The sequence below is a fragment of the Mus musculus genome, chromosome 6 (assembly GCF_000001635.26).
Source record: "Mus musculus strain C57BL/6J chromosome 6, GRCm38.p6 C57BL/6J".
In the NCBI taxonomy this organism is placed as follows: domain Eukaryota; kingdom Metazoa; phylum Chordata; class Mammalia; order Rodentia; family Muridae; genus Mus; species Mus musculus.
The window spans coordinates 38,502,184-38,518,783 of NC_000072.6; the positions used below are offsets into that span (position 1 = coordinate 38,502,184).

The following is a 16,600-nucleotide window of genomic DNA, read 5'->3' on the forward strand; positions in this document are numbered from 1 at the left end:
CTTTTGCTTTTTTACGATGTGCAAAACATACCAATTTAATGTTTCTTTTCTCAGATGGAGGCCAAAGTAAAGGGGACACTAAGTTACCACGGAAACCTCAGTGACTTTCCAGCAAGGGGGAGAGGAACCACTTGGCTGGCTGGCGGGACCGACCTGATGGGAAGTCTTGGCGGTCACAGGGCTGCTGTTTCTGTCCATGTTTACATGCTTGTCCCAAGCACTGTGGTGAGGAGGAAAAGAGAGAAAATGTTACTTGAGCAAAGCCAGTGCAGGAGGAAGAGATGCTTTTGTGCAAAGTCAGGGAGCTTTGGTCTTTTCAAACCCAAGCCCCCATGTTAACCAACTTAAAGCAGACTCAGCTGTCAAACCCACAGAAGTGTCAATCTGACTGTATTTAAAAAAAAAAAAAAAAAAAAAGGAAAGAAAAGAAAAGAAAAGGAAAAAAACTGGGGAAGAAGGAAGGAAGTTAAGAGGATTTGGGTAAATGGCCATCCATCCTGGGGGTTAGGTCTGAACACTCTACAGATAAGTGCATAATAAAAGCAGCTACAAGTAGAATTAGCCCAGTTTAAGGAGACTCAGTCATGTCTGTCTAGTAGACAGATTTTCCACAGTCAGTTGCATGAGGCTCTCCAGACAGTTGCCGAAGAGTACTGTGCCCTGAAATGTCCTGAGCAAACTTGAATCTTCTCCAGTATATAGCAGGTCCCCGTGCGAGTCAGTGGCCTGAAGATACTTTAGCAAAGCTGCTGTGACACAGTGATGTGTAGTACTATAGCTTCTAGGTTTTTAAAGTCAGGAAAAGGAGCCTGTGCTCTTACGAGACAAAATGTAGATAATCCCTTTTTATAAAAGGGTCAGTTTCACCCTCCATTCAGAAGTAAGTACTGCACTCCTTTCCACAGTTCACTTGTCATCTGGTATTGACTGGTTAATAGTTATTTCTCGTCCTGATATGCAGAAGTGACTGCTCGCATTTTCTCTTGACATGTGCGTCTTTGTTGTTGGGCTGCTGCTTTGCTGCTCATCTCTCTTGCAGCCTGCCAAGAACTGCAAACTCCCAGTTCCCTCCCTGCACAGTGCTCTTTCACTAGCGGTACTTTAGGTGACTAGAGCTGTTGATATAAACAGGAGTGTGCACAGCATCTGTCTCTTCATGGGTCAAACAAATAGCGTATGTATAATAGTGGACTGTTTTTCATTCTGAAGTGGTATTTTTAAAGGGATGAAGTCTAATAGGAATACGGATGTGCACAGGATGTGCACAAAGGACCACCTGTTATAACTATCACAATGAAGCTTTATGACCCATGCCCAGCGCAGGATGTTTTCAGCATTTGGGATCTTAAAAGTTTTACTATGACTTACTCAGAATATTAATATTCAAGTCAGCCTACAGATTATAAGATTCGTTAATTCTAGTTTTCATATGCGAATAGAGGCAATGAAGGGTGTGAAGGGGAAAACACAATTTTCTTGGGATACATTTTATTTTGCCTCAGCTATGTTTGTGGTGTCCTTGAATTTTAAACTTCTGAGTATTTTCAGACTATCCAAGAAAAAGCTCTGAGTGATACAAATTTAGTTTATATATGGTGACAGACTAGCCTGGTAATAACAAGATTGCTTCTATAATCTCATTACATATTACTCTGTATCATTTAAGTTTATTCAGATAAGAGTGTTAACCAGACCCCATTTTCCTTTGATGAGCAAAAGTCCCAAGAAGCCTCTAGGACTATAATAACCAACCGCAGACCTGCTCCAATTTTTATGCCTATAATTTGACTTCAAAGTTTCAATGGCGTGCTTAATAGCAAAAAAGTCAATGAATAATTGAAAGCTTTAGTTCCAAGAACTCGTTACAGTAAAGGAAGATGATTTTTTTTTTAGAAGAACATTGAAACTAGATATGATGGCCCATGCTTGTAATCCTAGAATTCAGGAAGCTGAGGCAGGAAGATCTCAGGTTTGAGGCCAGCCTGAAGTATTTAGCAGCAAGTCCCATGCTAGTCTCTACTGGACTAACAATGAGAGCTGTCTGTTTCCAACTGTCTTATTGTCTTTTAATGTTCAATTAATTAAAAATCTATTGGACTTCCATATCAGGTGTCCCTGACAGCAAGTTCTTCAATGTCACTTGCTGCCATATGAAAATAATCTTTAAAAAGTTCATAAAGTTCTTCAAAAAACTGGGGCCCCTTGCTCCAGGCTCCTTCGCGCCTCTTCTCCTTCCGGTTTGGTGCAGAATGGGTTGTGAGCTGTGTTTTTTTCTTTTTGTCCTCTTTTGTTACTAACATTTTTCTTTTTCTTTTTTTCCTTTTTCTTTTTTAAAATAAAAAGCATAGATTTCCCCTCCTTACCCCTCCTTTTACAATGGTCTCTTCTCCGCTCTAAGTCCTCCCACTTCCTAGTTCAAGTTTCATTTGTGCCCCGACTGCCCCCCTCCCTGCCCCATTGCATTGTTTGTGTGCGGCACCTGCAGTAGAAAATCCCAGCTCTCCAGGTCGGTCTGGGAGCTCCTCCACCCTCCTCCTGTCTCAAAAAAGAAAAAGAAAAAAAAAGAGAGAGAAAAGAAAAAAGGAAAACAAACGAAAGTAATCACTGATATAATTTCTTGACTGTAGAAATTTACTTTACCAATAAAACAAATGAGGAGGCTATGTAAGCCCCAGTAGATATTTTGGAAAGATATTGGGATGTTGCAGAGAAGTTTGACTTGAATTTAGCACGTTAAGGTTCATTTGAAAGGTCTCTTAGAGAAACTTGATCAGCTCTTACGCCAGCACCAGGAAACTTCGTTTCACAGGCCTGCTTATACTTCATAAATTGCTGTACTGGGGTGTCTGTTGAGGAAGGCAGCCTGTACTTCATTTTCTCTACCCAGAGAGAAGTCCATGTGTGTTAGTGTCTCTTCTTGCTGATACTTGTGTATTTGTGTATTTGCAGACACATACATATTCATATAAATCAATCGATATTAAAAGTCAAACAATAATTGTAGGTTCTTAAATCCATCGATTCTGAACCATGCTATACGAAGACCCTTGATGGTTCTCTTTCCCATGTCATTTTATAAGATTACCCTGGGCTCTGAGACTATGCTGTGTAAAATATATCCTGTTTTCTGTCAGTCTTGACTCCTTAAGGACTGCTGCCAGATCCCCAGTCCAGCAACCCTTTCATGTTATACAAGTGAATCAAAGTCCTTTCTAAATGTAAATACATTTCTTTCTATATCATAACATTGAAAATGGTGTCCATACTTTATGGTTACCTGTCTTTACAGTTTTTATTACTAAACAAGCATATAAGTTGGTTATTTTTTAACAGAGACTTGCAATTCATACTGTATTTTTGCACTTAAAGTCAAATTATGTTATTTTTAAAATGGTGAATAACTGGAAAGGATATCTATAGAGCAGTGTGTATCACTAAAGAACGTTAGCAACATCCAAATGCAGAAGTAAATCAGCACACGTAGGTCCCATTCGATGGGGTCCTTGATTCAGGAATATTAAACTGTCTGTTTCCAACTGTCTTATCTTTGAAATTGCCTTCACTGATGTGATGTCTAAGCTGTTACTGTATATAAAGGTGATCCTCAGTATTCACAAGCAATAACAGTCAGCAGCGCTGTCCTCGGGCAGCAGTGCTGGACCACAGCTGGAGACTGTTTGCGAGCCAAGTGTCATGCTCACTCAGAGCCTCCAAAGTAAATGCAAGCAATAATCTCTACTAAAATCAAATTATAGTTCTTCTCCTGCTTCTGAGAACAAAGAGTGAAAATCATGATTTTAAAACAATCTGGAGAAAAGGTTTGGAGAAAAGAAGCCAAGTTAATGTATAATAACAAAGTCCTGATATTTTGAAGAAATCAAGAAGATTCAATTAGTACATTCTTTCATGCCCACCACCCCTTTGATGGATGTTATTAGCCCAAATTATCTTGTTTTGTGTCATAAACAATAAATAAGGCTTATTTGGGTCCCAGCACTGGGGAAAGAACTGGGCATATACCTGTGGGTATATATTGACTGTGGGTTTGACACCTGCTTGGAAACAGCTTATTGAAAGTGATCTTAATCCAGAATATTTTTTCCCAAAGCAGATCTAAATTGTTTACTATGCAGAGATGGAAAGGGTAGGCACCCCTATTCTCTCTCCTCTTGTTGTCCTCTCCCACAGCCCTTCCCACCTCTCCTTGATTCAAGACTTTCTAAAATGAAAATCCTACTGTTATTGCGACTGCCATTGGTTATGAGAACTCTGTTCTTTGGGAATGTCTCTAGAACTCATTGTCCTACTTGCTGCTACATTGGAAGATGATCTTTGCCTGTGTTGGCTGACTTTAACTGCTTTATTTGTAGGAGACTTTGTCATGTCCTTTGACCCTGTGTAGAAGAACTAGGGTACTTTACTTTAGGAGTGTACTATAAAAGCACACTGGTCCTCGTATTGTTAGAGAAGTTTGGGATTTGTTCCCCTTGTTGGTTTTTGTTTTGTTTTATTTTTCAAATTGAAAGTAGAAGAAAGAAGTCTATAGTCCAGGCCGGACTTGAGCACTGCCCTGTGCTTCAGCACGGTGCTTCTGCTGACCCACGTTCTCTGAAGGGCACTTTGATTTCTAGTTGTGCATGTGCGGCTCTTTGTTTGGTTTTGCTTTCAGGGTGCTTTTGGTTTTGTAAAAACAAAGCAGAGAAAAGTACAGTAGTAGATAAATGATCACAAACATGTTATGCAATTTTATTTTATAAAGTTTTAAGGGAAAAGTTTATCTCGTTGTAAATAAGTTCTTATCTCTGGTAAAATGCTTATATTACTCCTCTAAACCATGCTCAATTCAGGCCTTTGTCTTTGTTAAGTGCCTTTTATTTCTTTCTTTTTCTCCCTCTTTTGAAACTTTCAAACACCCTCAAGTACAGACTGATGAAGTCAGGGGATTCAGGAGAAAGAATCTGAGCCTTGCCAAAATCATGTCATGTAATAATTCTCTTCCTTCTGCTTTGTGTGTGTGGACACAAGTATGAGGTACACAGCGTGTATGAAACCAGGAGCAGCTGTGCCATGGCAATCCTTCTAAGCACTGCCCTGTTGACATTGCAGAACTTCTGCCTTGTTTATTCCATTGCTTTGAGTTGATTCAGATGGGCAGATTGGGAAGTAGTCTTTGCACATGATGCTGGCTTCCCTTTCTGAATATCTGTAGAAGTTAATATATATGTGTGTGTGTGTGTGTGTGTGTGTGTGTGTGTGTGTGTGTGTATATATATATATATGTAGGGCATTATATATATAAAGCATATGTGTTGGTTATTGCAAACATAATAAACTCTGTGGACTCCTTGACTATTTCTGGATGTAATCCACTTCTCTCTACCCCTCAAATCTTTCAGTAGTAGTGTGTGAGAAAGCATCAGGATAACAAGAGCATTTGTTGGTCGAGGTGATACGATGCCCTATGCAGACAAGATTCAGTACTAGTGCTAGAACCATGGGGTGGTGTCTGAATACACTTTGGAGGAGGTTGGCACTCATGTCAATATTAAAAGACGTTTTCTTCTGGAAAATGATCTTGAAATTGTATATCTGAAACGTCAATAAACTTAGATTTTTAGACAGTGAGGAAACACTTGTATAATCAGGACGTACTTGAGAAATGTTCAGTCTGTTTATTGCCAGATGATCAGATTTGCTCTGATTTCATGATTGTTTAAATGTCTTTCCTGAGCAAAATAAAATAACTTTCAGTATCTAAGACTTGAGGGGGGGGTTCTGTTTTGTTTTTGTTTTTAGATGTAACATGTTGAAAAAGACTAAGTTGAACTGATCCTCTGTATATCTACAAAGGACCCCCTTTTAAGTAAAATTTTAGTTGAAAAAGGAGACTTGTGGCTAAAAGAAGAGGTTCCTGTAGCAAAGCTGTTGTTAGCCAGCTTAGGATCAGTAGTGAGTGTTAATTCCTAAACTACTTTATCTAGGGGGAAGTCATTTAACCTTTGTGCCTCAGATTACCCATGAGACAATTGGGTATAATAATAATCACCTACCTCCCAGGGATATCAGAGACTTTACTATTTCAAAAATATTTTGTTTTTCTAAAACATTCTATATAATTATAGTATTATCTTCCTGCAGAGGTTGAAAAAAACAAATGTTTTTCTTATAGTGGATATAAAGAGCACCCTATGGTCTTTAAGTTAAAAAAAATCACTGGAATTTTAATTTAGATGTATATTTGATATTTAAACATACCATATTTGTTGTGTGGTATAATTATTAGTTTCAGATTAAATCAAAGGGGAATGAACACTAAGTTTCTTAACTATCAATAGATTTTTTAAAGCTTTTATGATGTTATTACTTGTGTGATATTTGCAAAGGTTGTGAAAGTAAAGTTAGATAAAGTTTGAATTATGGATAAATGATCCTGAAAGTTTATAGCCTCCTTTGTCTACATTCTGAATCTAATTTCCTTGCAGTACTTGCCTGGTGATGGAAAACTAATTTTTTACCTTTCTAAGAGTAAGTCAGATCCTGGCATACGACTCCTGCATCAGTAGGACTCTCCACCTTTGCCTGGGGGATAAGGCATGAGCAGCCTACACTAGGGCGGCTGTGCGTTCTTTTAACTTTGTATTTCATGCTTCTTCAGCCAGAGCCATCAACTGTTCGGGTTGTAGTAAAATGGGAGGAAGATCGACAGGATTCACTCCCTAGCTAGGGCAGAGGTAAAGATGGTCAGGATAGAAGGAAATATGATTTCCCAAACTCCTGGGAGGAAATTAGCATCATTTTATCTTCCCCTCCAGGCATGCACACTAAGTAGTAATCCATAACATTTTTCTCTTTAAAACGATAACAACAGGAACAAATGGGTACTACAGTTTTTGTTAGGGCTGAGTAGTGCATGTGAGAGTGGGGGCGGGAGGGGGGTAGTCTAAATGACAGCGAATATTCAGGGTCAGAGAGAGTGGAGTGCAGGGTGTTGAGGAGCAATTACTCAGCTCAGGTGAGTTAGGAGGTAGCACTGGGCTGAAGCAGCCAGCACATCTGGGCTGACCCAGAACTGGCTCAGACCTAGTCATTCTCTAGTCCTTCTAAAATCATTTTTGGGATTTTTGTTGATTTTTTTTTCTCTCCAGTAGCCTCTGAATATCAGCTATGCAGATAAGCATATGCTTCGTTTTCCACATTATATTCCTATTCATTGTTCAATAACATGTTAAGATTAACCCAAATGAATGTGTGTGTTTCCTCTAGAGAAGAGTAACAGAAGCCTAAAATAAATATCATCTGTTTTCCTTTGCCCTAAAATGTGAACTTTCCATAAAACGCTAGCTGAAGATCCTTTGCTCATGCAGACCTAGAGTTGATGTTATGGATGTGTTTGCACTTTTATGATAGTGTCACCTCGTGTAATGCTGAGAGGCTTAGGTTAGTGTTCAGGATGACAGAGCTGCAGACTTGGGCTCTGATTAAAATTAGTTTCAAATATCAATGTTGAATTTGTCTTCATTTCTTTCAGTCTTCAGTCTTGCCTTTGGTGTGAGCTCTTAAGTTCCCACTTGCTCCACTACAGTATAAATTACCTGTTGTTATATCTAGGGAGAGAAAGTGAATTGTTTCCATATCCTCTTCTCCCTTACTTTGCCATCTGCTCTCAGTTCCCATCAAGTTAGTGTAAAGATAGTGTGGGGAGAGTTTCATCTTAGTGGAGGATACATATATATATAGAGAGAGTTTAGTGGAAATACCTTTGAGTAGCCTGATGCTAAATGACACTTTTCTTATGCACACTCAACGTACCATTTGCTTTAAGGTGGCTATTTGTGATCTCCTTGTGTTGTGATGTTTCTACTTGTCTGTCTTTCCTATGTATTTCCATTTCATAGCAGCTAGTATTCAAACTTTGTATACATTTTACACTGCTACCCAAACTAGTCAGTGACGTGTTTTGAAGTTTTCATGGTACAAATTAAGGTTCTATACATAGTGTAGAACTTGGTGGTCACTGATGACTGGGGTTTCTTCTCTTTTCATTTATATTCAATAAATAAATAGATTTCATAGGCTGAGAGTCTGTCTCACTGGGCACTCTTGCCCAGCATGTACGTAAGCTAGAGCTCCACACAGCAGTGCACAGTAACAGTAAGTAGACTTCATTTTTACATAGCCTGGGATACCAGTGTATTTTACATAGCCTGGGATACCAGTGTATTTTACATAGCCTGGGATACCAGTGTATTTTACATAGCCTGGGATACCAGTGTATTTTAAGATTCTTCAGAAGAAATGCAGATTTTCATTAGGGGCTCACAGCAGTCTGCCTTGCTGACTGTTTTCATACAGACTCCTTACAACAGAGCTCTTTTGCCAAGGTCTGAGCCAACCAGATCATTGAATCCTAGTTAGGACCTAAGTCCTAATTTTAGGTTCCTCAAAAGAAAAACATTACTTGCCCCGACTTTGCTACAATATTCTGGATTTGTTTGTTTGTTTGTTTGCTAAATCTGGTTGTTAGATCCTTGTTAATAGTGCTCTGGTTAGAATTCAGTTAAGGTTATTTGTCTGAGATAACACGAGAGTCAGCAGCAGTCCAGACTAGCCACTGTGTGTGTGATAATCTGTGCTGAAGTTTCCACACCAGATTGTATTTTCTGTACTTAGAACCATAGACTTTCCTCCTGTTATACTTATCTCTGCTGTTTACAGAAACGTTATGCCCTACTAGAAAATTCACTAGCAAAATTACCAAGGATTTGCCCCCATTTGGGCTAGAAATATAAAAAGAAAAAAAATATTTTTCTTAGTTGACAAAAGTATTTGGTTTAAATAGTTAGAAAGTTGAGCCAGCTTTGGTCAGTTTTCCTGGCATTTTGGCTCTGACTCCATCATAGATTGCGTGTACACTTTGACATGTGTTCATCAGGGACCCTCTCCCAGTAAAGATTGGTTTTCCTCCCACACAGCTTTCAGGACAGAGAGCCAAGCTTTTCAGTGACCTGTTTTCAGCTGTCTTTGAAAGACTATCTTATTCTAGAAAATGCTGGCGTGCTAAACTGTTCTTGGAAGAGAGTGTGCTAGTTTGACCCTCCTCATGGTGTCTCTTGTCCTGTTAAACTTATCAGACTTCAAGGAAAGGAAGAGAAATCTCTGGTGAATTTTGTGCCCCAAATAATGAACTTAAGTCTAACCAAGGTGACTAAGAGATGGGTGTTTTCTCTCTCTACTCGTGAGCAAGGTTTATTTATGGTTGTAAGACTTACCATGGAACTGCAGACCTATTTGCCCAGAAAATAAGAGTCAGAATTTTAGTCATGTTAAGCACAGATTTCGAACCCTTTGGTAAAGTTAGATAAGGGGAGACTTTTGTTTAGTAGCAGAAGGAAAAATAATTATTTATACAGTGAGTATCCACCCTGCAAAGCCACTTCCCAGTATGGAAGCAGCTCCTCTTTAGTCCCTTCTGCCCTACACAGATGCTACCATGTTTGCAAGCCAGTCTCCAAGAAGGAGCCGAGGAGTTGATGGTCCTTTAGAGGAGAGGCCTCAGTTACTGGGTTGCATCTGCTTGTAGGAAAGTGTGTTTGCTAACTTGAAGGAATATATGCTGTACTTCAAATAAGTGTGTGACTTAATGCTTTGGGATTTTTTTTCCCTCTAAAACTGGACCTGAACACAGCTTTGAGTTGGTATTTGTAATAATCTCAGGACCCGAAAGATTGTAGCATTTAGTGTGTCTTAAAAATTATGTACTGTACCAGCCATGGAGTTTTGTAAATATACCTGTCTCCCTTTTTTTGTATTATTTTAGTAAACAATAAATAAATAAATAAATTTAATAAAAGGGGGTGATGATGATGTGTGTGTTTGTGTGTGTGTGTGACTGACTCTGTGTGTGTGTGTGTGTGTGTGTGTGTGTGTGGCTCTTTTGGAGGCAAACTGGTGCTTGTTGAATTTCTAGTTCAGTTCAGCAGGAATATAGACAAACTGCTGCTGTTGACCCTTACAATGAGCAAGGAGGAGGTCCTTCATTTTGCCCTCTGGTGGTTCATGTAGTACTAGCAAAATGGAAGTCAGGAGCTAAACTCTTCTCCTCTGGCCATATTGCCTTTGTGTTCTTGGTCTAGCTCCAACATTCTTTGACCTCTGGCATTAAAGCTTCCACACTTTGAAGATTCCTGGTTTTAGAGCTCTTAAAACTTTCCTAAGAGAGAGAGAGAGAGAAAAAGGGGGGGCTGATTATAAAATAAATAAAAAGCAACAAAAGAGCCTCACATTTCATAGGACCGCTGGTGAATTTTAGATATTTCCAAACATGCATCTGAGAACTTATTAAACTAGCCCCACAGTGCACTCCTCAGTGCGGGGATGTCTGTGTTCATTTTGCTTTGCGACAGCCTTGTTCATATTCCAGGTGTAACTAGCAAACCTGTTTTAAAATGAGAGCCTTATTCGATTCAGTGTAGATGTTTCCTGGCTATCCTCCAAGACAGGACCTTTTTACATGAGTGAGTTTTTCTTTTTGTATATGTTAATGTGTTTGTTGTATTAAATAAAGAGGAATGTAAATATTACTCTGTGTCTCTTGTATTATTGGGTTAACTTAGGTTTAAGTGTTCCACTGTCAGCAGAGGTTGAGGTTTTAAAATAATAAAACAATTTGCAGTGACTTGATGGTGTACAAAAAGAATTCTTCAAACTTGCTTTGCCACCAGACATTTGAGTTCTGTTCTGAAACAACACAGGAGGGCTCCAGGAAGTAGAGAAAGCTTGAGGTGACCTCTGAGCTGTTGGCTGTCAGGAAGCAGTGACAGTTAGGTGTACTTGGAGATGTGTGCCTGAGTGGGTGGAGTCTGAGAATGCAGGCTCACTAGATCCTTCCTGTAGGCAGCAGTGTGTGTGTTGGGTGATACACATCTGTGCATAGCAAATACAGACAAGACCATAGACACCCAAGATAGGAAACAGGGTTTGAGTGTTTGTTCTCATTTTTTTTTTCCTTTTACATGGTGTAAAGTGTCTTGTCCTGAAGCTAAAAAGGACTAAGAACTTGGAACGGGATCAGCTGCTTTTAGAGATTTATTTTGATTTTTACTTAGATGTGTGTCCATGTGTGGGTACATGAGTGGAATGTGTATGTCATTGCTCATAAAGGCCAAAAGAATTGACTCCCTGTAGCCGAAGTTGTGAGACAGCTGAAAGGGGGGCTGGGAAGTGAATTTGGGTTCTCTGGAAGAGGAACAGAATGTGGTCTTCAGCACTGAGCCATCACTCCAGATCCCAAGAGATGCATTGTCCTCAGTCAAAGTAGTTAAAAGATCTGTTGTTGGGCCAGTAGGATGGCTCAGTGGGGAAAGGTGCCTGTTGCCAAGCCTAATAGCCTGAATTTGATCCTTGGCCCATATGGTGGATGGCGAGAACCAACTCAGGAAAGTTACTCTGTGACCTTCACATATTTGTGCAATCACAAAAACACACACATACTCTCTCCCTCTCAAAATGTACTTTTTAAAAGTCCATCCTTGGTTTGATACACTGTCTTACCCGAAGTAATGTATAAGCAATAGCTTTATTATTATTAATCATGTATACTAAAAAAAAATTTTTTTAAGACAGGGTTTCTCTTTGTGACCTATGCTAGCCTTGAATTTATAATCCTACCTCAAACTCCTAAATGCTAGATTACAGCTCTATGCCGATGCTCCTGGCAGACATTTTTTTTTTTTTTTTTTTTTTTTTTTTTTTTTGGTTTTTTTGAGACAGGGTTTCTCAACCTGCGTAGCCCTGGCTGTCCTGGAACTCACTTTGTAGACCAGGCTGGCCACGAACTCAGAAATCCGCCTGCCTCTGCCTCCCAAGTGCTGGGATTAAAGGCGTGCGCCACCACGCCCTGCTCCTGGCAGACTCTTACTTCATCACTTATTCTGTATATGAAAATGGAACGCCTAAGTTTTTTGAAGAAAAGTCATCCAAAAAGGTAAAGGGTTTCAGAATAAGCTAGTGGTTTAGAGAGTCAAGAAATGAATGGGTAAGACTAACGCTGTCATGTAGAGCTCCATGAGGAGCAGGGGTAGAAGAAGGTGTGGTAGAGGCTGAGTTGGAGACATGCTGGTCTACACAACAAATTTCAGGCGAGCCTGAGCTAGATAGTATGACCCTGTTGTTTCAAAAAAGAGAAAGAAAAACAAAAGAAACCAGTTTTATTCTTTACCACTGAGCAACAGAACATGGCTAAGGAAGGGTGCTAAGTGGAATTTCAAGCTAGATTTAACAAATTGTTGATGAAGATGCTTTTTTTTTTTTTACACATTCCAGGGGTGGGAGTGTGCAGAGGTTTGGGTCAAAGTGTGTTGCTAGCATTACAGTAACAGTATAGGAACGCGGTCTAACATGAAATTAGCTTGGTAAGTCAAATTAACACTTCATAGTATTTCTTAAAATGATCCAAGGCAAGCATGCTACTGTTTGGGAGATGGACAGGCGCTCAGATCATCCTCAGCTATATCATGAGCTTGAGATCAGACGGGGCTACGTGAGTCCGTGTGAGAGCAAGAGTAGTGTTCCGTTGTAGGAGAGATCCTGTGCTTTTCTAAGGCCTCCTCTCCCGGTATATACTAGTATGTCTTGTCATCTCAAAAATGTGTATCACCCACATGTGCCTTGATGTGGGTATTTCCTTTCTGTTTGTATTTACTGTCCTGTGTCCTGGTGTGTGTCCTTCACTGTCTCCCCACTATTTTTTTCTAGTAGGGTGGCATAGTGTGAAGGAGAACAGGTTGTTATTAGACAGACTTGGGTTCACATGGCTCCACTATGAAAGTCTCACTTAAACTGTGTTCTTGCCTGTTTCTCCCCCAGTGAGTGTGGCTGGAATTGAGACATGCAGACCGTACCTAGCAGAATGCCTAGCACATACTTGTAATGGCAGCTGCTACAGTTATTCTCAGTACGTGGTTCCTCTTCATTTTTCCCGTTTTTTCCAAACATAAATGAAACAGTCTTGTAAAGTGCTGTGATCATAGCTTAGCATACAAGTATGGATAAAATCTAGTTAAAATGCTTTTGTCACTGGCGTTGGGAACTCCTGACTTAAAAAGTAAGGGGAATCTTCTTGCATACCTAGCAGTCTTTCAAAGATTACCCTTGTTCTGGAGAAGTTTTATCTAGAGATCACTCAAGTTCATCTCTTCACTGGCAGCCTGCCTGCTGCTGGCTTCAGGCTTTTGCTTCATAGCCAATTGGCTACTGCTGTTCCAAAATAATAGTAAGCATGTATGGCTGGTGATGTGTCAGTTCAAAAGTATTCTCTTCACTGACCCTTTAATCCCTCGCCCTACACTGCCCCGTCCTATGAGCACCTGTTGCTTTTCTGATGTGTCCCCTTGTGCGTGCATCCTGGTGAGTAGCATTGCTGTGCGTGCACTCAGATTCAGTGTATGCAATTGATACTAAACTACAGAAGTTTCCTGCCTTTGCTGTTGGGTTATCTACATTAGTCTACATACTTGTGTGCTGTCATGGTCTGTTGCGTCATTTATACTGTTTACTACCCTACTGCAAACTGCTCATCCTCTAGAGGTGGGTACCCTAGTTTGTCGTTAATTCCTTATTACCACAGAAAAACTAAAAAACAAACCAAAAAAAGTTTCTAGGTAGTCTTCCCTTCTGGAAATTCCTTGTTATCTTTTGCTTGCTTTTCGGTTGTAGACACTCTCCTCTGGTCAGTCTTGGGTGTCACACTTTTACCCATCCCCTTCCTTTTAACTTTGTGTATGGCATTCTTTACTGAACAGAAATCTTTGCTCTATAATAGTCCAATTTAGCCAAGGATAGTAGTGCACCCTCAGGAGACTAAAGCAGGAACCTTGTGAGTTTTGAGACCAACCTAAGCTATATAATGAGACCTTGTCATAAAGGGCCTGGGGGAGCGATGAGTGCAAATATTTAGGTGTTTTCAGGGGTTCTTTTAAACATACTTCCCTATCCTAGACAGCAGCTTTCCTGCTTCATTTTCTCCTCGAAGACTTAGACTTAGCTTACCTTTGTCTCCTCTTCTGTTTCGCTCAGGCACTTCCCCAGAATCATCTAATAGTACTCCCCTATCAGTTTGTGGTGTCAGTTCTGATGGACAGAGGCCCCTGCCCCTGAGCTCTGCTCTCCCCCATGGGACTGTGTGCTTCTGCACCAGCACCGTGCTGCCTGCCACTCCTGCGGGGTTAGAGGATGCTTCACATCACCTCCCCAGTTGTCCTTGTCCACCTTTGTTGATTGAGCTAATTGTGGATTTTTATTGTCACATGAATTTCACATTGTGTGGGGCTGGCAAGGTGGCTTGATGGTCATGAACACTTGTTCATGCAGAGGACCCAGCTGTCCCTACCTGGTAGCTCACAACCACCTATAACTCCAGCCCCAGGGAATCCAGTATTCTCTTCTTACCCTGGTGGGCACCAGGCACACACATGGTACACAGACATACATGCAATTAAAACCTCATACCCATCAGCTATCTACAGAAAAAAATGTAAATCTTTTTAATTTTTAAATTCACATTTAATATAGCACAAGCCTTTAATCCCAGCACTCCAGTGGCAAAGGTTCATTCAGGTCCAAGGCCAGCCTGGTCTAAAGAACTGAGTTCCAAGATAGCCAGAACTGCGTAAAACTGTATAGTGAGCGCTTTCTCTCTCTCTCTCTCTCTCTCTCTCTCTCTCTCTCTCTCTCTCATCACATTGCATTTAAAAATTAAGCTGAGGCGGATAGAGTTGGCTTAGAGGTTAAGAGCACTGTCTGCTCCTCCAGAGGACCCAGGCAGAACTCAGCACCCACACACAGCTCATAACCATCTGTAACTTCAATCCCAGGGGATCCAATGCCCTCTGGCCTCTTTGGGGAACCAGACACACATACATGGTGCAGGCAGAACAGCTATACGCATAAAAAAATGTTTTAAGCTTGTCTTAGTTACTTTTCTATTGATAGGAAGAGACACTGACCAAGGCAACTGGTTTTTGCTTGTTTGTTTTTGTTTTTTTAAGCATTTAACTGGGGGCTTGCTTACTATACAGAGTTAAGTCCATTATTGTGGCAGGGAGCACGGCAGCACACAGGCAAACAAAGCACTAGAGAAGTAGCTCAAAGCTCACATCTAATCTACAGGCACAAGGCAGAGTTGGACCTGGTGTTGATTTTTAAAACCTCAAAGCCCACTCCAAGTGATACCACCACAAGGCCACTCTTGTTCTTCTCAGAACTGTTCCAACTAGGAACCAACCATTCAGTACTTAAGCCTACGGGGGTCATTTTCATTCAAACCACCACAAAGTTGAAATGTTTATTTAGATGGAATTCAATTTGTAGAGTGGTTTTAAACTCGAATACAAATATCTGTGGTCTGTTCATTCATTTGAATGGTTTTTGCCTTCTGTGTTCTCTACTTTTCTCTGTAGAGGTCTTACAGACTATCATTTCAGTACCCAATGGTTGTCATTTTCACAAAAAGATCCTAGTCTCTATTTTCTGTACTTTTGTTACTTGTGTTAAAGAATGTAATTAGCCAAGCAGGGTCGCACACTCCTGTATCCTTCAAACTCAAATAGCTGAGGCAGAAGGCTCTTGACTTTGAGCTCAACTTTGTCCACTGAGTGAGACTGTCAAATGTCAAAGCAGGAGCTTGGGTGGGGAGGAGGACAGAGAACACGCTAAGGGGAGGAGGGAGGCGGGAGTAGTATTAGGGGCTGGAGAATGGCTTAGCACTTAGGATGGCTTGCTCAGCTCTTCTTGAGGATACAGGTTTGATTACCAGCATCCACATGGCAACTGGGAGCCATTTGCCACTCCAGGCCCAGGAGATTTATTGCCCTCTTCTAGACTCTCTTGGGTGCCAGGCAAGCACATGGCATGGAGACATACATGTAGGTAAAACACATATACACTTGAAATAATCATCATCATGAATTAAAATCCTTTATTTTTGTTCTTAAAGTAGCATTAGATTTGAGGATGACAGGATAGAATTCTTTTAATGGGAAGATAAATACGGAATAAGGAGAAAGACTTGGAACACATGGAATTTAAGCTGAAGCACTGACTGGGCTGTTGCCTCGTGCTCTCTTCTCTCAACCTCCTGATGTTGACTCCATGCTACCTTGCCCAGCTTTGCTCTCTCCCTCCCCTCCACCTCTCTCTTCTCCAGCTTTCCTCATCTGAACACTGCAGATGTGCAACAAGACGCTTTATTTACCGCTCGCCTCCCCCCCCCCCCCACCACTTCTTTTCTGCTCTGCCAGATGGGGCCCAGACACTCCACAATGGAGCCACAGTGAGGCTTTGCTATATATTACTCAATTTCCCTCACTGCTATTTTGTGGCAGGATCTGGCCTTGAGCAGAAAGTTCTCTTGATTCAGCTACCTAAGTGCTGGCTTGCAGGTTTGTACCACCACACCCATATTTGATGATATATATGCCCAGCACCTTTGCTAAACAGTTGTTAATTTTGGTGGAGGTGGTATTGGAGATTGAACCCAGAACCTCACACGTGGAAAGCATGAGCTCCAAGCTACATCCTGCCATCTATTCTAGTAACTCCTATT

General features: G+C 40.7%; 1 protein-coding gene and 1 non-coding gene across 2 annotated transcripts in view; both read left to right on the plus strand.

Moving 5' to 3' along the window:
• Ubn2 (ubinuclein 2) overlaps nucleotides 1–10,580 on the plus strand; it is a 78,839-nt gene extending 68,259 nt beyond the window's left edge. Inside the window, exon 17 of the mRNA NM_177185.4 lies at nucleotides 55–10,580. Within this exon, the coding sequence (NP_796159.3) occupies nucleotides 55–104 (50 nt within the window). The 3' untranslated portion in view covers nucleotides 105–10,580. The remainder of the gene's footprint in view (nucleotides 1–54) is intronic.
• Mir7670 (microRNA 7670) lies at nucleotides 5,142–5,210 on the plus strand. Its single transcript, NR_106130.1, has one exon. It is a non-coding gene; the product is annotated as a microRNA 7670 (primary transcript).
• Nucleotides 10,581–16,600: the final 6,020 nt, after the last annotated feature.